The sequence below is a fragment of the Pavona decussata genome, unplaced genomic scaffold (assembly GCF_977016875.1).
Source record: "Pavona decussata unplaced genomic scaffold, jaPavDecu1.1 SCAFFOLD_102, whole genome shotgun sequence".
NCBI lineage: Eukaryota > Metazoa > Cnidaria > Anthozoa > Scleractinia > Agariciidae > Pavona > Pavona decussata.
This window is the reverse complement of record NW_028145517.1, coordinates 4,231,284-4,258,460: the sequence shown is the minus strand read 5'-3', so window position 1 is coordinate 4,258,460 and position 27,177 is coordinate 4,231,284. Positions and strand designations below refer to the sequence as shown.

General features: G+C 37.7%; 1 protein-coding gene across 1 annotated transcript; it reads right to left on the bottom strand.

The window, feature by feature from the left end:
• LOC146471752 (la-related protein 1B-like) lies at positions 1–26,996 on the bottom strand. Its single transcript, XM_085120274.1, has 23 exons — positions 26,518–26,996; positions 26,378–26,427; positions 26,207–26,278; positions 25,990–26,068; positions 20,857–21,117; positions 19,845–20,058; positions 18,788–18,842; positions 15,463–15,552; positions 14,969–15,074; positions 13,958–14,017; positions 10,830–10,985; positions 10,458–10,534; positions 9,494–9,591; positions 9,026–9,200; positions 8,256–8,297; positions 6,793–7,256; positions 5,880–6,046; positions 4,317–4,404; positions 3,945–4,001; positions 3,357–3,466; positions 1,917–1,966; positions 1,388–1,468; positions 1–564 (listed from the first exon to the last, which is right to left on the bottom strand). The coding sequence occupies exons 1-23, from the start codon at positions 26,753–26,755 to the stop codon at positions 136–138; spliced, it is 3,219 nt and encodes a 1,072-aa protein (XP_084976400.1). The 5' UTR covers positions 26,756–26,996; the 3' UTR covers positions 1–135.
• Positions 26,997–27,177: the final 181 nt, after the last annotated feature.

Sequence of the window (27,177 nt, the reverse complement as noted above, 5' to 3'; positions counted from 1 at the left end):
TTGCCTCTGTTGATTTTCCAGTGAGAGTATACTATATTTTTTTTTTTTTTGTTTTCATCATTTTAAACTTTTTATGTTGTTCAATTGAAATCAAGTCTTGTACTTTGCTAATGTCTTGAGAGAGACCTCTCCCTCTTATGTGTTAGATTTTTCAGCAGCTGGTGCAAGTCCTTCAGCCTTTTCCTGTTTGCTTGATGAGCCAGCAGCCTCGTTAGTTTTATCTGAGGAGGCACTAAAAGCAGCTGTATTAGAAGTAACTGCGTTGGACGCAGTTGAAACAGAACTAGCTTTACTGGAAGCAGCTTCCGCAGCTGTAGTTCTTTTGGTCTGTTTCCCAGTTGCAGAACTCTTTTTGTCCTTTTCCTCAGATGCACGTTCCTTTTCAGCTTTCTGCTCTGCACTCTTTTTCCTTGATTCACTGCTCTTGTGGCTCTCTTTTTCCTCCTTGCTTGGCTTCTGATCCTCCTTGTTGCCGTGAGACTGGTGGTCATGTTTGTCACTGTGCGAGCTGTGTCTGGACCGTGGCTTGTTGCTATGCGGGTCAACAGGGAACTGGTTCATTGGCTGTGATAAAAACAATCATACAATGACATAAGCACGCAGTGCTACTCTAACCTACCTAACAGTTCTGATCATAGTGGATTGTATATTCAAAGAAAAACAAAAACAGCACAAGCATAATGGTTGGTGAAAGTAACAACCTTTAGAAAAAGAAACCTTGATGTCCTATTCAGTTACCGTGAAGTTCCTCATCATGAATCAGTCATTTCCAGCAGAACCCATTGTCCACCCCCCACCCCCCAGGAAATCACAAGGATTTTTTTTAATATACTTCATGGTAGGGCAATTGAGCTGTTCTAATGCCCCATGGACCTGCCATCTCATTTTTTGTCTTCCTTAGATGTAGTTAACCAGAAATTTATTGTCTTTGCCAATAAACTTACTATTGAAAGAAGTGTCAGTTCTGTAACGTGAAAATTATGTGTCTATAAAATGCCCCATGGTAGACTAATGCCCAACCCTGGGATGGACAATGTGGAAAAAAAGTCCCACTAATGCCCAGAGGGATAAGCTAGGCTGGAACTGACTGAATCATTACTTTCAGGCTTAGCACCCCCTTTATCGCTGCTTTCTAATTTCAAACACCCAAACCACAGATATGAAAGTAAGCGTTTTCTGAACAATTATATGGATCAAAATTGCACTAATCAAGAGAAGATACATGTGGACATCCCACTTGCCCTATGTATAGTTGGACATCAAAATTCAAAGGAACTGTCTATACTTAGCTGTACATACACTATACTTAGCTGTACATACAACTGTAAAATTGTTGAAAAGAGGAAAAGCCAAAAAAAAAAAGATATCACTGTTATGGTTCACTTACATCATTTCTGAAGTCTTCAATTGTCTTGTATTTAGCAAGGCGCTTTCTAAGCTCAGGATCAATGTCAAACCTTGTCTTTCCCTAGAAAATGACAAAAATCAACATAAGGCTTTACTCACAGATGGAACAAACTTGTACTGTGCTTACACTAAGTTTCCAATCCACATTTTTTTTCGAGCTTAACTGCTACGTGTAATATCAAAGGCTGTTGTAGTCTGTAGTCTGGGGAACCCAAGAAAATCCTCTAGGTGCCAAAATTTTTGCAGCAGTACCTAACACTTCACACGTTGGCTCCTAACTTCTCAGCTTTTGGCCTTGTGGGCTCCATGAAATTTTCCCTAGGCAACAGCCTTGAATTATTATTTACAGACAGGTAAATCCATATACTAAAAGCACCATTCTGTGCTACATGTTCCAACAACTCTGATTCAAGTAATAGTGTTCCCAAAACGAGTGCAAAATGAAACATCACATTGCCTTAACAGTGGCAGTTAATCAATCAGTGAAATGAGATTAAATTCAAACTCACTTTGTAATACTTGAGGAATGCCCAGAATTTCTCTAGACCATAGAGATTCCCTGCAAGAGAAACAGAACATGGGAGTGTTTTGTAAAGACAGCCATATATTGTTTAAAAGTAACCACACAAAGTGAATTGGAAAAGCAGCAGTGCTAGACAACCAGCAACCAGATGCGACACGAATAAACCACAATTCATGGGCTGAGTCTGTTCCTGGTTCTCGTCCTTGCTCTGAGAGGTTTTTCTCCGGGTACTCCAGTTTTCCGCTCTCCTCAAAACCCAACATTTCCAAATGTCAATTCAGTCCAGTGAGTGACCCCAATTAGTGCTCTGTGCTAAATACAGTGACACTTAAAGGGAAACAGTCACCTGGTACACATGCGCATTAGATACCATTTCTTAGCTGATTTGCATATCACACTTCATCACAAGTCTCGCGCTGAGAAGCGCATCCTTTGAAAAATGTAAACAAACCTTGTCGAGTCGAAGTATTTGCCAGTCAAAAATTATTATAGTGATTATAGACCTAATGTCATTTTAGAACACTCATTTTCTTGATACCATGGAGAATTTACTGATGGACTTGTCCAGGGAAAGTCAAACGTCAACGAAAACCTCTGAAGTCGAAGAATCATTTAATCGTTTATTTCGGTATCCGGTCGTGTGAAAAGTTATCCTAGCTGTTTCTACGTTTCACACTGTTTGCATGAGAAGCAAATTGAGTTCAAATATTAGAGAATATGTCAATTTTAAAACGAAGGGAATCGACTGAGCTGCAGTGTAGCGAAACTACCGGTAAGCTTTATTTCAATCTGCTTTCAATTATATATTTTGCTTTTATAATTTCGTTTCTACAACTTCTCCGTTATCTAAATTTAGGAACCAAACCCATGTCGTTGCAACAACGCTTGCTCGACCCGTAGAAAACAAGGTACCGTGTACCGAAGCTTGTCTTCGTCCGAGCTCCAAACCAAGCAGCCATGACGCGTAATTCGAATCGTTTACGAAGATTCCCACCGCACGAACCTTTCGCCAGATTGAGAAAATGTAATTTTCCAAATATATATAATGGTGATTTGTTCTCCAATGTTTTTGATTGATTTCGCTCGTTATTTTAGCCAACGCAGGCGATTTCTTCCGCCCGGCGCCTTCACGTTTCCCACCTCTTTTTTCCATGTTCCGTTGGAGACGCGATCCATACTGTTTTTAACCAAATATGATAAATTAATATCATAGGATGAGCAAAAGCATACTCAGAAACAGGTTTCCAGTAAAAGATTAAAAATCCAACAAAACACTGGGAAGATTGAAGCAGATTTCTAGATGCCGACGCGCACTTTTGATTTCGGGTTGAGGTGGACGCTTTTCAAAATTGACAAGAACTAGCGTTCAGGTCAGCGCGGTCACAAAGGTGACTGTGTCCCTTTAAATAAAGTGATGATGTCATACCTAGGTCGTGATCACGCATGGTCTCTGCCTGAAAGTCCTTGAACAAGTCAGCTTTGAACTTTTTTTCAAGGCCGTAGCTATAGAACCTGAAGAGACACTCTAAGCCATATCTGAAAATAAATAAGAGGCGAATTGTTGTTGAAAAGTAATGCATGTTAAATAATAAACAAAACAAATATTAGATCCATTGTTTAGATTTAGCAGACCTGTTATAAGATGTTGTCATTTTGCTCAACTTAAAAGTATTGCTTGTCCTTTTAGCTGTGTACTGAAGTTTCCCCTTTGTAAAATCACCAATAAGGTATCGTTTGAATTCAATCTAGTCTATTTTTGTGTTAATTTTCTATCTCATTTCTTTCAACTTTATTCACTACTATTTCGAACCATTCCAATACAGGGCATGTATGGTTTCCGTTAAAATTCCAGTGGCTACAAAAATATTAGGGAATCGGCTTTTTGCTTCATGCAACTGACTTCAAAGTTATGGAAAAGAACTGTACAACACTGTATGTGCACAAAGACTAAATCCCCCACACCACTGCCTCTTGGCAAAGGACAGACATACACATAAAGGTGTGCAAATCTTACCTGTAACCAGCTAGTGCATCTTCAATTGCTAATGTTCTGAATTCCTCATACATTTTCCTTAAAAAGAAACAAAGAAAACAAAGAAAAGTTAAATACCATTGTCATCCACCAACAAACCTCGCCAATCAAGGTTCTCAAGGTAATCAAGATATAACCTGCAAGGGCTGTCATGAGTATCACTAGAAAATCATTATGAGATCAATAAACTACACAAGCTGCATAATCTTTGGCAAATTACTGATATCAAGAACCCTGCTAATTATGGCACATAATGCAGCTGATATAAATAATATACAACCAACAAATGGTCCACAAAGGGAACCTTATTGCAGGGCGATATTTACAGTGCAACACAATGACAGGTATATTTACCTATTAAAATGTGATCTGAGGAAGAAGGACCAGAATCTAAACATTGTGTTCATCTCTTGTGACTGGCCTATTCCTACCTTCTTCCTCTCTGTAGGAGACAAACAAACATAATGTTAAAACTACATGTACAGGTAAGTTTTGATAATCTAAAATAGTGATGTTTTACTCAAAATCATAGGATTATGAAATGAAATTACAATTACGTCACAGAAATGAGTGGCAATTGGTTCTGGTTTTACTTGTTACTGGTTGAGAAAGAGAACATGGCACAAGATTTTTTAGCCAAAGAAATTACTAGTGAAGTCAAGTAAAATCATTTAGCGAACAGAAATCACTTTCCACATTACAAAATTGCTAGAATACAAGTAAGGCTAGGTGTTAAATTACACCACTCAAGTTGTTCAGCAAGGCAGTATTGAAACACTGTTAACCCATTGACTCCTACACCGGCCAAAACCGGCCGTACCTCACGCATGCTCCGCGCGTGAAACTCGATATGTTCTCCCTCCCCTCCTGGAGTTTTTTTCGTCCTGAAAAGGTCACAATAGCTAGTAGAATGATAAACCAATCAGAATCTGTCTTTTGCGCATATTTTAAGGCATTTTAGGGGGTAGGGGAAAGGATCCTTCTGAACCTACCGCATGGAGCTGAGCAAAATTACAAAATGGTGCCGCGCGTGAATCGGTCCTGAAGTTTCAAGACATGTTTTTTTCATCTTTTAAAGCAAGTACATCTTTTTTAAGCTGACAATGGAAAGGAATAATCGTGAACAATAATCTACCGTCAAAAAAGAGAACTTGGAGGCGTTAAAAAACAGCGAAAAGCCGTTTCGCGTTGTGATCTCTTATATTTCCACGCCGCTTCCGAAATATGCCTCAAAAGTTAAAACCGAACCGCGGGCTTCAAACGGAGTTTATAAGACCAGGACAATGGTGACAACACGGTAAATGATGTTTTCCGATGTGGATTTGCTTTTTACAAATAGTTTAAGTGATGATTTGAACCAGAATTCTGTAACTTCTGTAATTTTCATCGCAAACGTGCCCGAATTTACTGCGAGTAATCGCTTTGTACAAACACGGAGCGTCTTCAAATTTTACATGCGTGTTTGCACGCACGCAAAAAAACTGAAAGTTTTTTGCCTCTAATAGCAAATATATTGTTTATTTCAATAAAACGTTTTGTTGGAAAAGCTTTTTGTTGATTTTTGAGTCTTTGTCAATTCATATATTCGTTTGAGAAGAAACAGATGCGTAATCAAGGGCAATTTGCATAAGCGGGTTGAAATTTGATATGCCAAAGGTTTTCATCAACATGCCGTGAATTTTAGCATTTTTTGCGTTCAAGTGTGTTTTTCGGCAAATGATTAATCGGTAACCATATTATTTTACGTTGGAAAACATTTGTTTAATCATTCCAGTTTAATATGCAGTTAATTTTGGAAGCCAAGAACATTTATTTATCTAGTGCGCAGTTTATCGCGTTAAACCGCTCTAGAAAAAAGGTAATGTATGCGAAAACCATGGCAACTCGACAGGAGTCAAAGGGTTAATTATGACAAACCTTTCAGACACTTCGAGTGATATTTGTGGTATAGTTGTTGAGTGAAGCCATTATCCTGCAGGAGTTCATGTGAGGGATGCTGGAAGCGTGGGATTGGTTGCGGCGTTGATCCATAACTACCTACATGTGCACCAGGAGCCACACCCTCAGAGATGCTGTAACTTGGACTACAAAACAACAAAATACAACAATGGTATTGACTAAACATTCAAACACTGGATATGGAAACTGTCAAGTCCAATCATTGGCCCTGCATAAGGATATGAATGAGATGTTGAAGAACCTTGAAGATGGCATTAGTCCCATGAGCACAACAACTGATTACTGCCCCTTTCAATAACATGCCGACTCTGAAGTTCAAGGTTCAACCAACTGTTTCGCTTTACACTGCCGTCAACCACTGCAGCAGAAATCCTAGGAAACGATAACATTTGGCTAAACGGGGTCAAAAGGTCATGTTGGTGCACTGTGATTGGTGGATTTTGATCCACTTTGTCGGTTTCTTTATTTTTGCGGCCAGCCGGTTGTTGCCGTAATTTTGATTGAAGGCAGTAAAACAAGCAAATTGTTACTTGAAGTTGAACTTCCGAGTCTGTATGCTATTGAAAAGCGCAGTAAGGTAGTTCCAAATGAGGGAAAGAAGTCGAGTCCTGGTTGAGGGCAGATTTGTCACACTCAAGCTAATAACGAATAGCATAGTCTGGCTAGACATGACAAGAAACTACTGAAGTTGTAGTACTTGGTCTCTTGTGCTGTCTGTGAGTAGTTTGATCTTGGGATGAGCCAACAGCCGGTAGAGGATATGCGACAGTTTAAAGTACGCCAATACGGATAATTAAGCAAGGAAAGTATGACTGTTGTTGTAAGGAACGTATAGTCTGGGTTCTCACTAATATCAAACAAGAACACAAACCTTCTGGGAGGTGGGTACTCCTTGTTGCTCATAACCCAGCCAACATGTTGTTCAACAGGGGGATTCTGACTGTATTTTGTCTTTCTTTTCTTCGGTCCCTGATCACTGAGATTCTCCTTACTGAATGCAGGGAAGAACCTTGGTGCCACCTTGACGTCTTTACGCTTTGGAGTGCGTGAGCCATGCCTTGGTGTCGGATACTCATGGGTCGTAGGTAGCTCAGGAACAGTAGTTGGAAGAGATCTTGAGAGAGGCTCAGATGGAGCTGTGTTAGCTCGTGGACGGAATACTTCTGCTGATGGTGACAACGTAGCGTGGGGAACAGTTGTGATGGGAGGGCTTGGTGGAGTGAATTCTGCTTCTGTGAATGAACGAGCTCTGGGAGGTTCCAGAGCATCACGCTGGTAATTGAATTTGTCCTGACTAACAATCTCTACACGTTTCCATGATGAAGAAAGTACAATCTGACAAGAAAAAAAAAACACGGTAATTTGAGATTTTAACCCATTGCAGCCCACGTGTTTTCGACATTTTCACAAATTAGCACATTGTTAATAATTAACCCAATGTGCAGTAAAAATTGACAACTAACTGGGTCAAAGAAACAGCACTCCCTTGGTCTAGAATAGCTAGAATTTCTAATTGTCGAATAAAATACCCTAGCTGCGAATTAAAGATTACTCGAAAAACAAACCTGAAAGTAAAAATTTCGAAAATTCGATGAAATTTGATCCTCGCGTCACATGGCAGTAATTTGATCCGCTCAAGAAGACGTGTTTGTTTATGCAAGATTAGGCAGTCGTCACGTTTCATCAATGAAAATAGAAAGAAACACAGGCAATAAAGCTTTCCTAAATGAAAAATTTATTCAAGTAAGTCTTTGTATAGGTCTAAGAAGGAAAAGCGTATAATCTTTGCCGCGAGGTGACCGACTCGCAAGCGATTTGAAGGAATTGCGAGTCAATTTTGAAGCGAATTTATCGACCCGTGCTGAGCATGTTTTTCAAAAATTTTGCAAAAGCTGTTCGGAATACGAAGAATCGATCAATTAGAATAGTATTTCAGTACAAATTCACAATTAAACCTGTAATTCTTTGTGAGTTGTATTGCGAGAAACACTCGAAAAGGTGTGTTTTCCTTCCGAAAACGCAAAATTGGTGTCTTGAATATTTAAGCGTAAAGCGCCTGGCCTGCCATTATCGATGAAATCTGATATTTTCGGAAGACAAAAACCTTTTTGTGTCTAGACCCCCCTAAGACCTAACATGTATGCGCAGACAATAGAATTTGATTGGTCAGTCTTTTCTAAAGACAATTAGAATAGAGGACAAAATTATCCCTTCTAGGGGAGGTAGGAACCTAGCGCGGGCATGCGGAAAATATCGGCCGGTTTTGGGCGCCTCAGTCATTAATGGGTTAAAATGAAATCAGTAAAAAGACCTGAACAAATCACCCTCATTTACCTTTCTGTTGAGGTAACTGTCATCACTGTCATCCCAAAGATCCTAAAATAAAAAAAACAAATGATCTTTGACTTTTCCCTAATCATAACCGCATTCAAAATAAGCTAGTGTACAATAATAGTACTGAAAAATCATAACAAAGTATGGGTGTTTATTTCAGTCAATGGCAAAGCCCCAAACCCGAGGCCTGACCTCAAACAAGGAAGTCCTCCAAGTTTATTGTTAGGCAACGGCCAAACACTAACCCTGTAACAGGGGTTTCATTAAGGACCGGGCAGTGGGCAAATCAACCATTACCCTGACGCTCTTAACACCCCAATCAATTCTTTCAATAGAAGTAATATATCAAACACGAGATAGTGTTTCATTACATATCAAACACCTAGAAGAGAGTTGAAAATATGACGTGTAGCAGAGTATTTTTGACGAACTTTGAGGTTTTTTGATGTTGTGATAAAACACTGTGACAAGTGTTTGATATAACTTCTGAAACAAACTAATTTTGAAGGGGAAATTAGGGATGCAAAAATGAGGAGTTTTTCATCAGATATCCAAACACATCACAGTGCATGATTTCCTTCGTCTTTGGCTTTTGAATTATTAATAAGTTCGAGAAGACTACATCCAAGTTACCCATCCTACCCAGGTGCACTACCCTCTTGCCCGCCTATTCAAAACCTTAATGAAACCTCTGCTGTAAAAATTATCCCACTTACAGAAACGCTTGGCAGAAAGATAAACACTATTATGTCTACTACTTTCTTCCATACCTGTTCATAATAGAAAAGACCATCATTAATTGCTTTGGAAAGTTCCTGTGTCATTTTGACTCTGGTGACAAAACTTCCTGTCCTGTCGTGTTTCTTCACAGGAGGTGGAGTTTGAGTGACTATCATAATTTTGTGGATATCCTGATCATCTATTTCATCATCTGAGTCATCATCCCTTAAAACAAAGATAAACCAATCAGTAAAAATATTCTGACAAACAGTGCACAAGTGCCGAAAGTTAAAAACTGAGAACTTTTTTATTTTAGATCGTACGACACCTGAGGCAACTTCCATTCAGTCAAAACTTTTAGTTGATTGAATATTTTTATTCTAATGCCATCTACCATTTCTGTACTCCCCAGCAAGCTTGAAAATTTTTTTGTTTCAAGTGGGTGGGTTTCTATCCCCAAAACAGCAGTCATGTCATCAAAATTAAGGCAAGCAGAGGAAACACATTAAAACATTTACCATTCAGAGGAGCAAATTGTTGGCTGTTTTCCCTGGTTCTCTAGTTCCTCATCAAACTGAAAGTCCAGCTCTTCTTGGTCATTTGAGAAACCAGTGTTCTGATTGAATAACAGAGATTGCAATAGTAAGATACAAAACCTAAAAAAGCATACAGTTAACTCCTGCCATATTGCAGACCTTTGGGACTAAGGGTGCGTTTGATTGACCCTATTCCGGAATACGAATACATCAACTGATGACAAAATAAAAAGACTACAAGTCTATTTATTCTGTCTGTGTTTTTTGTAACTTCTGTCATATTAATAAAAGACAAAAAAAATTTAAAATAAAATGATGACAAAAAATCCCTTACAAGAGGCTTTTGGAGTAACTGGAGTACAAAATTGCTCTTAAATTATCGTGTGTTAGTGAAAGTTTGCAGAAATGTCTTCTCAAATTTTCTTAAAAAGAGAAATCCAACAGCTATTCCGCTTATTCTTATTCCGGAATATGGCAATTGAATGCAACCTAAGAGATGGCGTCTGTAGTAGGAGATTCCATAAAAGTGCAAGTTATTTTGAGTAATTCTTCTTTGCCAGGACCTCAACTCCAGCCAATGATAATGAAGTGTCCATAATAGCGAGGTGTCTGCAAGGCGGGAGTCGACTGTAACCACAATGCAACACACAGTACAATAAAAGTTAAGCCCTAACTGGTGAACTGAACATTTATTTGTTTCATTTTTTTTTTATTTGCTCGAGAGGGCACAAAGCATCAGAAAAAAGAAATGAGCACTAAAAAAAAATTGATAAACTGCCTAATGAAGTTGCGATTGAACAACTTCTTCCAACTGCGTGAAATATTGTTAGAAAGATTATTATCAAGAGCAGCGATGATAATTTGTAGGTTTAGTTAAGGACTTGAAGGGTTAAATACAAGCTTTCCTTCACAACTGATTCTCTTCATTCAGAGTAAACATACTAACCTTTGTTTCTGCCTTTGAAGATGAAGGTTTCCTTCTTTTTACTTCAGTCCATTCTTCAGGATTTGGCTTTTTTCCATCTGCAGATGGAAACAGCAAAATGTCATTTCGCACACAAAAAGCAAAGGATTAATAATTATTAGGGCAGTGCATTATAATAACATTACCAGAAATCAATCAAACTCAAAGGTCCACTGCAGTGAATGTTTTAATAGCCCAACTGACAAACTTGGTGTACAGTAGTACTAATACATGTAACAAACTCAGTGTATTGTGAAAGTAATGACCTCTGTTTGTTTTTCTTATTTTAACTCTGTTTTGGAAAATAAAAGTAAAGTGTTTTGATTAGTGAAAAAAAAAATACATGTAACATGCCTTTCATGTCCTTAGCTTTCTTTCCCTCTTCTTTGTTGGACATGTTGTTGATCACCAACTCTTTCTGTGCTACTTTTATCAACTCACTAGGATTATCCAGATCAGTGGGTCTCTTTGGCTGCTTCGATGGCTCAGCGTTAGCTGACACTTCAGCTTCTAAAGAAAATAACAGCATATTTAAGGACGGCGCCTACTAATACCAAAGTATTTTTGCCCATTTTATGACTATGCGGGAAAAGCAGAGACAATTAAGCTTTATTATCTCTGAAAATGCATGGTTACCCCCAATTTTCTTTTTGGACACCAAAAGCACTTGCTGGGTTCTGCTTTCCCCAAATAGTTTTAAACAGTGCAAAAATATCCCTGTATTAGTAGGCACCACCCATTGGAAACCCGAGTATCCCGAGATGTGCAGAACATATGCACAGTAACAATATTTGGTACCGTCCTTAAAAGCTGTTAAATCACACATCATTTGGCACCAAGAGAGGATGAAGGTAAGAGAGGTAATCCCCCATATAGGCCCTATTCCCATCGTAATCCCTCTGAAGTTATTTTTAGATCTCCCGCGAGATCCAGTGTCCCAAGAGGGTTAGGTGTTAGCCAATCATATATCCTGAATTTTACCCACGTTGACAGCTGAGCCAATTCCCACGCAATGCTACGCGTCTTTCACGAATTGATCTAAAAACAAAATGGCGGAACATGCATACAGAAAGCGGGGCCTGCATATGTTTTGTGGACGAATGCGAGTTTAAAGTGGCTGTATTTGGACGACGCAGATTGGAAAAGAATTGCTCCGGCATGATTTGTTTTAGAGCCCAACTGTGCGGAAATTATGCAAGAATATTTAGCTGGCGAAAATTGAAAGCCGTGATTGAAAAGACAAATACAAACATCTCAACCTAGGCACGAATTTCGATATTTTTATCTCAGTGAGTACAAAATCCCTTCAGTCATTGAAATCTACGTTCTATTTACTTTCTAATTACGCGTTGGAAGAAACGCGAAAACAAATCTTTTTCTCATGCAAGAGTATTACATTTAGCTGTCGAAACATTGAAAACCTGCGATTGAACAGACAGGTATAAACATCACAACCCCCGGCAAGAATTTTCAATTGATATTTTTGTCTCAGTGAGTTCAAAATCCCTTTGCTCATTGAAATCTCCATTCCATTAGCTTTCTAATTACGCACGTAGTTAAGAGATTCGTTTGAAGAAACGCGAGAAACAAATCTTTTTTCATGCAAGAGTGTTACATTTTAATGGCTGTCGAAACATTGAAAGCCGCGATTGAACAGACGAGTATAAACATCACAACCTCCGGCAAGAATTTTGATATTTTTATCGCAGTGAGTACAAAATTCCTTCAGTCATTGAAATCTATGTTCTACTTACTTTTAAATCACGTAAGTAGTTAAGAGATTTGTTGCAACAAACGCGAGAAATAAATCTTTTTTTTTCATGCGAGAGTGTTACATTTAGCTGTCACAACCGCGATTGAACAGACGAGTATAAACATCACAACCTCGGCACGAAAATTGATATTTTTATCTCACTTTGTTCAAATCCCTTTGGTCATTGAAGTCTACCTTCCATTAGCTTTCTAATCACGCATGCAGCCAAGAGATTCTTTAAAAGAAAGGCGAGAAACAAATCTTAGCTTATTTATGCAAGAGTGTTACATTATATTTGAATTGAAGCCGCGATTGAACAGACGAGTATAAACATCACAACCGCGGCACGAAAATTTTGATATTTTTGTCACAGTGAGTTTAAAATCTCTTCGGACATTCAAATTTACATTCTATTAGCTTTCAAATCACGTGTATTACTAAGAGATTTGTTGGAAGTAATGCGAGAAACAATTTCTTTTATGGAAGTGTATGATGGTGATTAGCCGTTGTAAAATTGAAAACGGTGAAAGACACGTAACGCGTGAGGTAGCATTATCCGCGAGAAATCGATACCTTCTAAAAATAACTTCAGAGGGATTATGATGGGGATAGGGCCTATAAGGGGGATTACCTCTCTTACCTTCATCCTCTCTTGTTGGCACTTAAAAAAACGGAAACTTTCCAATTTACAAATGAAGAAGTCGGGGCAAAACAAACATTCACCTTACAAATTATCTGGCTTGTACCCTTGTTTGGACCAAAAATTCAGGACTTTCCAGGACACTATACACTAATTTTTCATTTCTAGGAAAATTCACTTCTTTGAATTCAGTTTACTTTTCAAGGACTTCAACACTTTGATTTTTGATAGATGAACTATTCAGGCGGGGCTCTACCTGAATTTGAGTGAAATTTGAAGAGGTTTTTGGAACACTAACAGACAGTTGACACCCACGCAAGAGCACCCCAGGTTGCTAGTGGACTAACTTGGTATCCGTCTATTAATTATTAAATAAAAATTCTTATTTTAAAACTTCACTAAATCTTCAACATTTCTTATTTCTCTTAATTTTACCAATCCTTCAAGAAAAATTATCTCCTCCCAAATATACCCCAAAATCACCCAAAAATTCACAAAACACCCCAAAACATTGATTTGTGTAATGAATGGAGGGTTTTTGTATTGCTTGAAATGCGAACAAGATATTTCCATTTGAATGATTTTATGCGGCGTGAAAACGGCTTTCAGGTGAACCCCCACCTTCAGTCAGTGATACGGGCATACCCTGGAAAAAATAAAATCTGAGATCTTCCAATAGGAGTCGAACTCAAATTTTCTGTCACTGACTGAAAAATTAATCTTTCATTTATTCACCAGACTAAAACATAACATCTCACTTCTTTCACTTTGTTGGTTTCAAACTCAAGATCTTTCAAGGTCCATACAAACCCTGCACAATGTGCCATAAATAAATTTAAGCTGTTTTCAAACAGTCTCAAAAAATACACTTTAACAGTTAATACTCTGACAGTCTTGAATATGCTGTGGTTTAATTTTGGTTTGAGTTGAAAATTTTTCAACCAGACTGATGTCTACAGGTGTACTTTACACTGTTTAAGATTGCGGTAATGAATCTTTACAGAAAGAAAAATAAATATGACATAGGTTTAAAAAATTTCACACCAAAATCAAATTTAAACCACAACAAAATAACACTTTCACCGGTACCTGTGACCTGCTGTTTCATTGGATGAGTAGGCTCATAAATATGCACAGCACTATTTTCAACTGAAAAGGAAACAACAGCATTTCGTAAATGGATGGTTATATGGATGTACACTGCAGACAACTTGAATATGAAGTAGATCAGGGAGGGTCTTTAACAATCATAAAAAGTGGGGTGGAATCATAGCAAGACATCTACCAAATATTTTTGCTGATATCACCTCGGACATCTCACTGACAGCCATGATGACCAAACTGGCTGTAATTTTGTGCACTTTTGTAGAAGATCAGATTCATTTCAAAATGGCATCCTCCAAGCATCAGGATGCCAACTTAAACAAGGGCTAATAACCTGAATAAATTTTTTTCATTTAAGAAAGCTTGTTGTCTCTTTTTGTCATCTCTTCATTCATGAAAGTTTGCAAATAAGCAATCTGATGTAAAAGAAAAAAAAAATCCTCTCATACAGCTTAACTTCACCCGTCTGACAACAGGAGCAAACTTACGAGCAATTTTCAAATTTTTAACTTTAAAGTTTGTTTTTTGGGAAATTTCCAATTCACAACATTAGAAATTCTAACTATTCTAGACCAAGTGAGTGTTCCAGCCTATAAGTTGTCTTTTGGTGCACATAAGGTTGTTTATTACTAACTGTTTATTGCTAATTAAATTTGAGTGAACAACCAAAACAAAGTGTGCAGCCATTAATGAGTTAAAAATATATATATTTAATGCAAATAGAAACTTCATTTTCAAGGTTAAAAAAGGCCAAAGTTTTTTGTTTAATAGTCTGCGCAGTCAATTGTTGACACCTTGAATGCTTTAATACCTTTGACACTTTAACATCATAAGTTACTTCACCAACCCTTACATTTATAACCTTGAAAATGAAGTCACTCTGACTTCGAAACTACGGATTTCTCACCTATTTTCAATAAATCATACTTCAAAATGCTCTCTTATTAGAAAATGGAAAACTACAGTACAATAAATAACAGAAGTTAAGCAACATACCAGTGAAGGGTTGGTCTGCAGGTATCACCCACGCTGTAGGGTTATCTCGTCGCCTAAGTTTACCTTCCACCATGTTAAGTTCCACAAACTCACTTCCTTGTAATGCCTGTAGCAATGAACATAACATACTTATCATCAGTAATGTTAGTTTTGCCATTCCTTAATGGCAAAAATTACACAATGTCTACACGCTCCCTTCTGTATCACGAGAGAAGCAAAACTAGTAATGTTTCAGTTAAAAAATAACCATGGCATTTGGTAAGCTACAATTTGGAAAAAAACGTTCCATACATTATTTTGTATTTTATGTTTCTTCTAATTATCTCTGAAAAATGTGCTGTTACCCCCAGTTTTCTTTTTTGGATTTCAATAACCCTTGCTAAGGTATTATTTTCCTGCATAGTCATAAACCATGCAAAAATACCTTGGTATTTGGAGACATCATCCTTAATTTATTAAATCTACTAACAGTTTAATTTGCACTGCTTACAAACCTCAAAAATAAGGTTGATATCTTGAGTGAGGGCCTGAACTCTGTAGAAGCTTGCAATCAGTGCAATAGGTATGAAACCTTCATTGTCCATCTACAAGAAAAGAAGCAACAAGAATTTGAAGATCAATAATTATTACAAATGTTTGTACCTGTTATCAAACCTTTGCTGACCACTTACTGTACAACAGAGACCAAAAAATCAAACACACACAAATTATTATTTACGCAAAATACCATAAAAGCTCTATTAAAGGGGAAGTCTCATGGGGTTTTTGGCCTGTTTCGTTAAAAATGGTGAAAGAAGACCTTCACATAGCTACAAAACAATTTTAGAACAACGAGAGGAAAGAGATCAACTCAATTCTTGAAAAGAACAACTCATGATCTGTTCTAGTGCATTTTGAAAAAAAAAATTATGTGATAACTTGAAAAAACGTTAGCCTAACATTTTTCAAGTTTCAATCCATTCCGACCTACTCTGTCTCTGGCCAGAGACACTAATCGACAGTTTTATTGCATTTACAGTACCGCTCAAAAGTAAGTTACCACCCTCTCGCGAGACGAGAGTCGTATCTCGCGAGACGAGATTCTCGTCTCGAGAGACGAGAGTCGCGTCTCGCGAGACGAGATTCTCGTCTCGAGAGACGAGAGTCTCGTATCGAGAGACGAGATACTCGTCTCGCGAGAAGGTGAAAAAACTGTAAGTACAAGCACATTTACTAAGGCTTGACTTTTTCGCGAGAGTTTCGCGAGAATATCAAGTTGGGTGTCAGTTTAAGCGAACGACGGCTGCGAAGAAGACTAGCGAACTTGTTGATCAATCTCTGTTTGCGCATCTATTCGTGGCATGTTGGGTTATCGGAGCTAACGGCTGATAAATCTGCAGAACCTTATAAAGCGTCTTCATGTAAATGTAAATAAAACGAAAATGTGATAAGCATGATAAGTTGGATCATTTATAGTTTTTTTCATGAAACCATTGCGTTACTTTCTTGAACACATTGAGGACGTCTTATGTTTCACTTGCAAGTTCGCGTTGATTTGGTTTTCAAGTGCAAATTCTTTCGTTGGTATTTTATACATACAAGTTTAATGCGTTTGAAGGCGAAATCGCACTGCTTTGCAAATGAAACTTTCCGATCAAAATCTCCGGTTTTGAAGGTTGAGATGTTAGCGCGGCGCGGTAACCTTTGACATCTTCGCGCTGCCGATATGCAAATTCAGTGCACAATAAACTGAAATCAATTCTGAACCAGAACTGCACAGTTTACGTCAGCTCTTCAACAACAATGTTACTGTTTTCGATTTTCTTTATTCACAACTTTGTTTTTTCTTGGTATAAATTGCATTTGCTCGCAACCACAAAGATTGAAAGAAGTTCGATTCCATAGCGGTAATAAGCAAAGCACGATACATGTCACGTATGCAAATTTGAACCGCGGTGAACTTGGAAAACAATGTAAGTTTCAGGGTTTTCAAAAACTGTTTTATAGACACAGGCACAAAACTTGACTTTAAAAAGGCTGTTTTTTTAATGTAGGAATTGTGTGTGTGCGGGAAAGTTTCAATTGCAAATTGATTTGCCGGCGTGTTCGCTTAGCGCATTGCTTTACAAACTCGTCGCTATTACACGTAATACGAAACCTTTGAACTGACTGAAGACATGAGCTTGATTTTAGCGCATGGTCTTGCAAACTTGTCACGAATCGAAACTTTTGAACTGAATTAAGACAATTTTATCGAATCGCATAACTCTTACAATGCGAACACGTTGGCACGCGTTTCAAAAATGGCACGGATAAGCGCATCACAAGACAAGTGGGCGAGAAACTCGGTTGTTTTCTTCTCACGAGAAACTCGGTAATATTCCAAAATTTCCGCTTCAGTGATTCTCGCGAGACGAGATTCTCGTATCGAGAGACGAGATTCGCGTCTCTCGAGACGAGAATCTCGTATCAAGAGACGCGACTCTCGTCTCGCGAGAAACGAGACGAGACTGGTAACTTACTTTTGAGCGGTACTGTAGGTGATAATTTATGACAAACTAGACAATAATTATTATTAATGTTTCTGTTGACAGACAAACATTTTTGGATTTTGAGATGACATCAAATTTGCGTGATACTTCCCCTTTAAGCCTCTAACAGGCCCCCCTTTTGAAGTTCAGATTTTTGAAAAGCCCCCTTCCCCTCCCCTCTTCTCAAGTTAAAAGACACAAAACAAAACTCAGGAGTAACAATCGTCAAGACACCAGTCAGTTTGTCTGAAGATAGATTGGGTCATCAGTCCTGAGTATTATTGTGTCAAGGTAAAAAAAACTGTGATACACAACAAGTCAGCTTCAGTTAGTTGTTTGTTCAATCTTGGAAATAAGAAGTTTTGTTCAAAATTCGTGCTTAGCCCTTGCCGTGCATGTTTCCTCTAATGAGGGTGACTATATTCCAGAATAGGAATACATAAAAAATGATTACTAGAAATCTCTCATAAGAGGTTTTAGGAGTTGCTGGGACACAAAATGACCCTTACCTTATTGGGTATTAGCAAAAAGTTGCAGATGTGCCTTCCCAAATTTATCCGAAAAGAAAAATCCAATACACAAATATGGTCAATTGAACAACTTAAAGGGGCAGTATCATGGGAGATATCATGATTTTCGGCAAAAATTCACTAAATTTAAACTTTGAACACTGCGTTAATTAGTTTCTAAATCGTTAATTTAGAGAAATATTAATAGTGGTTCTACTGAGACGAAAGGTTGAACCAAAAAATACTTACAACCGATTTTTAGTGCATTACGACAGCGAAATTGAAAAGGTCGGCCCAATGTTTTCAAATTTGAACCCATTTTATTTTGGTCATCTGCCGGTGAAAATATCCGTGGATAGTTTCTTTGCATTCTGATAGTCTTTTATTAATGGAATTTGGTCATTATATCTTGGGTGCTATCAACTGAATAGTGTTTTTTTGATTTCCAATGTGTTACTAAAAATAGTGTGATACTGTCCCTTTAAGCCTCCCCTGTCGCATCCTCTAGGGTTGAAAATACATGGGCTGTCAGGGGATTAATAGAGCTTTTATAGTCTATTCAAAGACATAAAAAGACCTATTTAAGCAAAAATATTGCATAAAGAGGAGTAGAGTAAGAGACAGCAAGAGGAGACGGCAAAAGATTAGGATGAACATGACAAAGATGGTGACTTAGATGAACACAAACATGAAGACGACGAAATGATGATTCTTACAAAGAAGACAGAAACAAAGACAAGGATGAAGACGACCTTCACTTTAGGCTACACATCACAGTAAAAAAAAATAAAATGAACTACCTGCCGCCTCAAGAAGATGTCTTTCTGAAGGTTCTGCTCAGAGAAGTAGTACTCTCTAAAATCAGAAATAAAAACAGTCAAGTATTTATTTCCAGCCAGTCACTTGCTAAAAAAACTATAATTACTACATGTGTACTACGCCTTTCAATAACATGCGAACACTGAACTTCAAACCCCAACCAACAATTTGCATGTTTTACTGCTGTCAATCAAGTGGACCGAAATCCACCAATCACAGTGTTTGACTGTGAGCATGTGAACCCACTGAGCCAAACATCTTAGTTTTATAAGAGGTCAGCTGAGCTGACTGATGGCAGTGGAAAATGCAACGGTTGGTTAAAGCTTGAACTCCAGAGTCCATATGTTATTGAAAGGCACAGTAAAGAGCCAACATTCCAAAAGTCACAACTCGCTGAAAGTAACAATCATTACCTGATAAAACAGGGCATGCTATAAACCATGAGAAAGCTAAAGTTCAACAAGCTTTGATAAGTACTGTAGTTGGCAAGGCTACTGCCTGAACAGGAATAGTTGCTTTGAATTTGCACAAGAAAAGAAAATTGATGTATGTTACATGCAGTATATTTTTTGCAAATATTCTTTTCACTATTATTCTGTCAAAAGTTTACAAGTCCGGTTTGACTGTACCTGACAGTACCAGACAAGTTGCATACTCTGTACCAATGTGTGAAAGTACACCACTCATGATAAAAATGAATGATTGATTGCACTTCTCAAATTCATTATTAATCAATAATTCATGGAAAGAAAGCAAAGGAAATGAGGATTGGAAATGATCTTATTCGCACACGATTTGCCAAATTTTAACTTTGAATTCCTCCAAGAATTATTAATGGTTTGAAAGGTTATACCAAACATTCAAAACAGTGTTTCATCCAACTTGCAAAAACCTTGAAGTTGGTTAACAAAACTTTGCTGTCTCAAATTATTTTTAACCTACTTCTCGGTGCGGGAAAATGGATGAAACGCTCTTTCTCATGTTTCATATATTACATATATGTGAAGCTCTTTCTACCTTTGGTACAAGAAAACCTACATTTGGTTTTTGACATATTCCTTCAGAGTCACATCATCCACAGGCACAGTAGCAGCAGGAGCCATGTAGTTTCCAGAATTGTAATAGAAATTTGTGTTGTATGGTTGATTGGAACCATACTGTGGCTGGGCAAAATAAGTTGTTCCATTATACATCTGATATCCAAACTGCTGAGGATAAGACGAGTTGTACGGCATCTGTTGATGGCCTTCACCTGAAAACAAGGAAAAATCAATTGCCTTCAATGTTTTAAGCTCTATATAAAGTAATTATAAATGGATTATACAGAAAGACTACATGTAGCGTATATGACTTCACATAGAAAAGCTCAAAATAAACTCTTTCACAAACCAACTCTTTTCTTTTTTTGACAAGACTTACATGTACATCTGACCAAGTCTCAATTATGCACCAGCAAAACATTGTTCACTTACGCTATATTTTTCTCATTTCCAAAGCGACAATCACCGGTATTTGAAACAGTTAATAGTAGTGTAATAATGTGTCGTCCAAAGTAGTCTTTTTTGTCAACTCTCTCTGATGTCTGTGTTACTTGCACTCCCTAAGCTTCAATTCAAAGATCTGGTTCACAATAGTAATCTCTGAAAATCTTACTTCATACATGTCAAAAAGAGTTCATGTGTAAAGAGTCAGCTTTGAGCACCTTGGCAGGACCTTTCTTGTACAGTCCTGTCCATCAATTATACAAGCTGTAGAACTAAAAATCTATCTTTCTCCATCCCTTGATAAAATTACTTGAACCCCATTTCATCTTTCACAGCAATGTAGCTGTCACTTAAGGAAGACTCAACTGACTTTACCTGCTGCCGAGGGCAAGAGCCTCTAGGGCGTCTGGGAGTGTCCTTCTTCAGAAAATATTAAAAAAAGTGAAGTTGAAAAAGCACATTTTGGTAAATTTTTGCCCAAGACATGTGTCAGGTAACCACTTGTGTTTGAAGGACTGTGTGCATATCCTTCTTATACTGATTCAAATTTTACACCAACTACTAACCTCTTGGTACACGTGGCCTTCCTCGTCCTCCACGCCCACCCCGTCCTCCACCTCGTCCACCCCTGCCTCCTCTAACAGGGGATACATTCCCTGACATGTTGCTAGGATTGAATCTGTTGGTAGGTGACCTAGCTCCCTTGGCACTAGGGGAGGCAGCCTCTGGTGATGTCGGAGACTTGTTCAAGACAGCATCACTACTAGGGTTTTCTACAGCACCTTCTGCTCCATCAAGGTTCAAAGGAACCCACTTCTGACGACCACCTACAAATTAGATGAAGATCATTGATCAACATAACATATTGAGGGAAAGATACTTTTGTTTTATAAAACAATAGACAATACTGTATCTCATCTCATCTGGGCCTTTCCTGGGATCCCGAGGCACTAGAGATAAGGGATTAGACCACACCCCTTCCCCCTACTTCCCCTCTTGAGCATAGCAGGTGGGAATTCAAAAATCTTCATGAAATGGAAAGAAAAAAGACAGCACAGAAAACGTGATAAATAAATAAATAAATCACTTTATTTAAGTGTCAATCTATTTAGTGCAGAGCACTAACTGGGGACACGTTCCAGATCAAATTGGAATTTAGAAATGTTGGTTTTTAAGGAGAAGTGAAAACCGGAGTACTCAGAGAAAAACCTCTCGGGCAAGGACAAGAACCAACAGCAAACTCAACCCACACAAGACACAGAGTCTAGTAATCGAACCCGGGTCACACTGGTGACAGGCGAGTGCTCTCACCACTACGCCATCCCCGCCCCCTAGGGAGGGGAGCATAACTACCGTGATTATAAAAGCATAAAAAGTTGACAGTTTTGGTGGGATTCCAGCTGCCAGCAAGTTGAGTTATCAGTTATCAGTTTATCTTGGGCAATGAGGTATTCTTATGCTGCACACCTCCAACTTTCCCTCAAGGTACTCAGAGTTTTTTCAACACACTCCTTCAACTATATTGAACAGTGTGTAGAGTGAATTGCTTGAAACTAACAGCTATCATAAAAGCTAGTATATATTATACAATTAAGATTTCAAAAACAACATTTGCAGTCATAAGACAAAAATATGACAGGCTTTCAAACACAAAAATACACCTTAGAAGAGCTGCATTTGAAACAATAAGATATACAATATCTAATAAGCATTACTTTGACAATGTTTTTTTCTGAATAACCATCCAGACTTCTAAACTAATAATATAGGAAATCCATCTGGTATTTCACAATTTTATGTAAGAATAATTATATGGGAGGGGAAAAAAATTAATACATCCTTTGTGTTACGGCAACCAGGCAACCGACTAGGAGACAAACTATTTCCTTCTTTCTTTTACTTGACATTGAAGTGCCAGTATAAATGACATACATGCAGCTGGTTTTGTCTTGTAAATAAATGATATCAATACCAAAACTACTACATAAGAATAATCACAATTCAAAACCCTTGTTTTGTTCGTCATGACTGGTTTTTGCTTGTGTTAAAAGGATTCACAAATTACATCAACCTATTCTTCCATGTTTGGATTCACCTGATTCTTAAAAACAACTTGGTAAAAAAGGTCGTTGTTTTTATACTAGAAACAAATACGACATCTTGGACAAACTATACATTTTATTTTACTAGGGCAAAGGTGGTATGTCTGGTTTTGTCTTCTACATGTAGGTTTGTCTAGCAATACAGAAAAGGGGCAAAAGACAGATAATGTATCCAGACAACCAAATGTATATTCTGTTATAAACGTCTAGTTTTATCCGCAAAGAGATTCGGAGTGCTGATGTTTTGAATATTAACCCTTCGTCAGAGCTCAAGACGCTCAAGACGCCAGTCTCATCTCTTTCAGTGGTCAAATTACCTTATCAACTGTCCACCATTGCCACTGCCCACCAATGCACACAAGTTTCTTTAGAAACTAACCCGTGTATCCATATGCTTTGTTACGTGTTTAAATACTGCATTACCAAACATTTTTTTATCTGGTGAATGCCATTACTTGTTCTACACCACTCTATGTACAGGATGAGCTACCACACACATAACTAGGTACCCTACAAAATGTTTGCTCAAGATCCTATCAGACGCTGTACATTGTATGCAAATCTGGTATGAAAACAGTCATTTCTATTTTGAAGAAAGTTCTCTGTAGAGATGGTGAACAATGTTAACGCTTTTGCCTGACTAAAATTCCTAGGAGCCCAAAGCTAAGAAGGAAGAAGCTCTGGCTTTGTGACAGCAGAGCCCAAACCAAAGAAAACTAAGGGAAGATATAGATCCTGATTTCAATGAAATAAGAATTACCATTTCTACTTCATAGGTTTCAGGACAGAGTGCTTTGGAAAAATCCAGATTTTGTTCAGAGCTGTCGAATTACCACACACAAAGATATATTGGCACACAACAGTTGCACCAGTGCATCAATAAAATTGTGGCCGACAAATTTCGGCGAGAATCTTGCTATTACAAAGAGGTTACACATGAATTATTGAAAAGCTTTTTTTTTTTCAGACAAATGTTTCACAACAAGCCTGAAAAAGTTACCTTACAAACTCCAAATCTCCACTTTCTCAAATTATATTCATTTTTACATCACCAATAGATTTCTCAAAAATATTTATACAACTATGTATGAGAAGTTTAATTATCTTGGGAGCTCTTCTCGTGATCACAGGGTTCCATACGCTGAATTAAAATCCATCATTCACATGATAAATGCATGGTTGTAATTACAAACATGACATAATTAGTAAACAATGGTCATGACTTGTACAAAGAAAGTAAGCCTTAAAAAGCTTTCCTGACAAAAACTGAATTTATGCATTTTTTACATGTACATTTAGGGTAGGTCACTAGTTTTAGAACACTACTTCAGCAAAGATGGAACTATACTATACATTGATCTTTAAAGAATGGTGCCTATTACTATTACTGTGCATACGTTCTGCGGGTCTTGTGATACTCGGGTTTCCTATGGGTGATGGCTACTAATACAGGGATATTTTTGCACGGTTTAAAACTATGCAGAGAAAGGAGAACTTAGCAAGTGCCTTGAGTATCCAAAAAGAAAATTGGGGGTAACCATGCATGTTTTAGAGATAATAAAGCTTCAATTTGAAAAAAAAAGCCATAAACTACTTTGCATTTTATTGCTTTTTAGAATAATTGTTGCTAAATAATCTCTAAAAAATGCATGGTTACCCCAGTTTTCTTTTTGGATTTCCATAGCCCTTGAAAAGATCTGCTTTTCCTGCATAGTCATAAACTGCACAAAAATACTATACTTCGGTATTAGTGGACACCATCCTTAAAATCAACAAAAAACTTAATCTATCAAACTTTACTGGGCAATACACACAGAACTTGCAACTTTTAAGACTTTGCTACAAGTCATCTCAGGCAGACTCTTCCTCTCTATCAAAACACATTTCTGTTGCCTAAATCTTGGTTAAAGGAACCAGTCAGACAGTTATTACTGGTGGCTAAGCCACTTTCATACACCAGTGAACTAAGCCACCCTTAATTCACCCTTAGGTCTTTTTTTTTTTTTCAAATTGACATGTAGCACATACAGAAAACAAGATGAACTGGACGTCTTGACATAGTAATGTCCCTAAGACCACCATAGCATCTTCCAAACTGTACATGAATTGTTACAAACATAATGTAATCTAAAATGTGTATGACTCTGACTTGTAAAAAACGTTAAAAACAAAATGTTTATCAAAAACTAAGCAAAACGTTTTGGCTGAAAATCTTTGGCCTTCGTCGGCTTAAAAAGTGACAACTAAGCAAATGCTTGCTGAGTTTTTTGATAAACATTTTGGTTTTAACGTTTTTTTATGAGTCAGAATCATACACATTTTAGATTACATTATGTCCATTCCTGATTGCAATTTCAGTATTTTTCATTGTACAAACATTTTCTTCACTACATTATAGCGGACTGTAACAAAATACAAGCAAGAGAGAGGCTGCTTAAAAAAAAAGAAAGAGTTCAACCATTCAAATGATTCTTGACCAGGCTTGAAATGACATCTACATGATATTTATGGTCACGAAACATGCAGGGCTCTCATTCTATTAGAGAGTAGACAGCTACGATCTACAGCTTAGAAAATGAGACAGGTTTATCAAACATGTTACCATTTTCACCAAAAAGCAGGCAACTGCATCTACATCTACATTGGTAATTGACAAAGATCGCCCGTCTTGCCAATATCCAAAAAGCTGTTTTTTAGCCAGCTGCCGGCAATTAATTAGAACCCTTCACATCTATTAGTAATAGTAGTCCACTTCTTACAAAGCAGTTCAAAATGAATAAAGGTACTTCCCCTAATTCCTCACATCCAGTTAAAAGTCAAAGATAATTATTTCAGAAAAGCATACTAGAATCAGAAAGACAACACGGTTTCTGTTATTCTTCAAATCAAGCTAACAAAAGCAGCAGAAAAGCTCAATGCAATCTGAACTGGAAATATAAACAGTTTATCTATAACTGAATGTAAATTTATTATAATTACTTTATTCCAGGCTACGAGTGATTACATGCTAAAACTTTTTCATGCTTTGAACGATTGTATGGTAAAACTTGTATTTTCCAAACTTCAGCTATTTGTGCCTCAATAAAATTTCCACAGGTGGCAAATGTTGTCAAAATAAACGATACAAATCAACAAAAACAACATTCACTTTTTCTTTCAAAACCTAACCAACATACGGTATAGTACAAATGGAATATTTATGATCTTTATATTTTGAATACATTACATTGTCCAAAGAGATAAAAATTCCTGTGAAAAAGGAACATTTTGATGATAAATTAAAAAGAAGCTAAGGAAAAATAACACAGAAATCCAAAACTAACGCAACAAATGTACATTATGAAGTGTTGTGTGGGACAATTTATTTACGTCTCTTTTTATTGTTCTAGCTTTGTTCCAGGCGAAATAAAAAAATTCAAAAGCCAATTTCAATGCCTCAAAAGGAAAAGAAACAACAAACTCTATGCCTAATCAAATGTCGCTGGGTTTTTCAGAAACACAAATCATTAATATTTGAAGATGAAACTCGGTGGCCAAGTTGATTCGCTACAAAATGGCATCGTGTTTGTACAAGAACTTTAACAAGAGCGATTTTACCTTTTTTCTTCGGTGTTGATTTCTGGTTTTCGTCGTCTGAAAGTTCGTTTTCACCATTTTCTTTCTTGCCAACAGTGGTCTGTGAAGGCAAAGGAAAAAAGAGAAACGGCGTGTATAAAGAGAGGAAATCGACAGCGATGTACAAGGACAAACAAGATACGAAATGCACATTCATTATTATGTAAAATGAGAGTTTTATTATAAATTCATTCTATACCTTTCCGTCCTTATTCGAAGCTGTAGATTCACCAGGAGTTGGCCAGTTGGTTATATCTGTGAATTCGCTGCCCTAAAAAGCAACAGATACAACAGCCCCTGAGCAAATGACCCGGTGATTCTCAAGCGAGTGCAAGCCGCTCTACTCACCCCATACCCCTCAGTCGCTTACCTTGCCTTTGCGTTTCGCGGCTTTCACAACAGTTGGTTTTTCGGTTTCCTCTGAAAGAAAAAGTACACAACCTGGTTTAAAAACAGTTGTTTAAAGTAACAGTGTATTTAAAGGCAGTTTTGAATGGTTGCTCCTCTCACCGTTGCCTTTCAAGTGCCTTGTCCAAGGATTTTTTGGCGGGGGAGGTGCTTCGGCCGAGTCATTGCGTTTCTCGTCTTTTAGTGTACTGTTTTCGCTGAAATTTTCGTCTTGCTCCCCGTCAGCAGTGTGGTTTTCGACTTCAACGTGCTCCCCAGCATCTTCACAATTGTTGGTTATGTGATTTTCATCCTCAACGATATCAAGTTTCGCCTTAGGAACGCTTTCGACTTCAGTCATAATACGAAGTAAACGTGTTATAACGTCGACGTATTCAAACTATTCCACTAGGCAACCTTCAGCCGACGAACAACCCTGAAACCCACACACGAAGAGCAGATAGTCTCAGATTGCGTCCGCGAAGGTTTCCTGTACCTTTCCAAAAACAAACAGCCTAAAATAGCCAGCTAATTCCCAGCTTTTCTTTACCATTCAGCCATGTGGTTTGAAGAGAGAGCGAATCCTTACTCCGAGGGCCCTCGGTGGACATGCGCGAAGCAAGTGATCAGGATAGAGAAAACAGCCAATCAGAGGGAAGAATATAACAAAGCCGTAAAAATAAAGGGAACACAGCATATAAGCTGTACAAATAGAAAAGAACTACCCGTGCAAAATCAAACTTTAAAGACAAAATACTAGCGATACCCTGCATACCTGCTGTA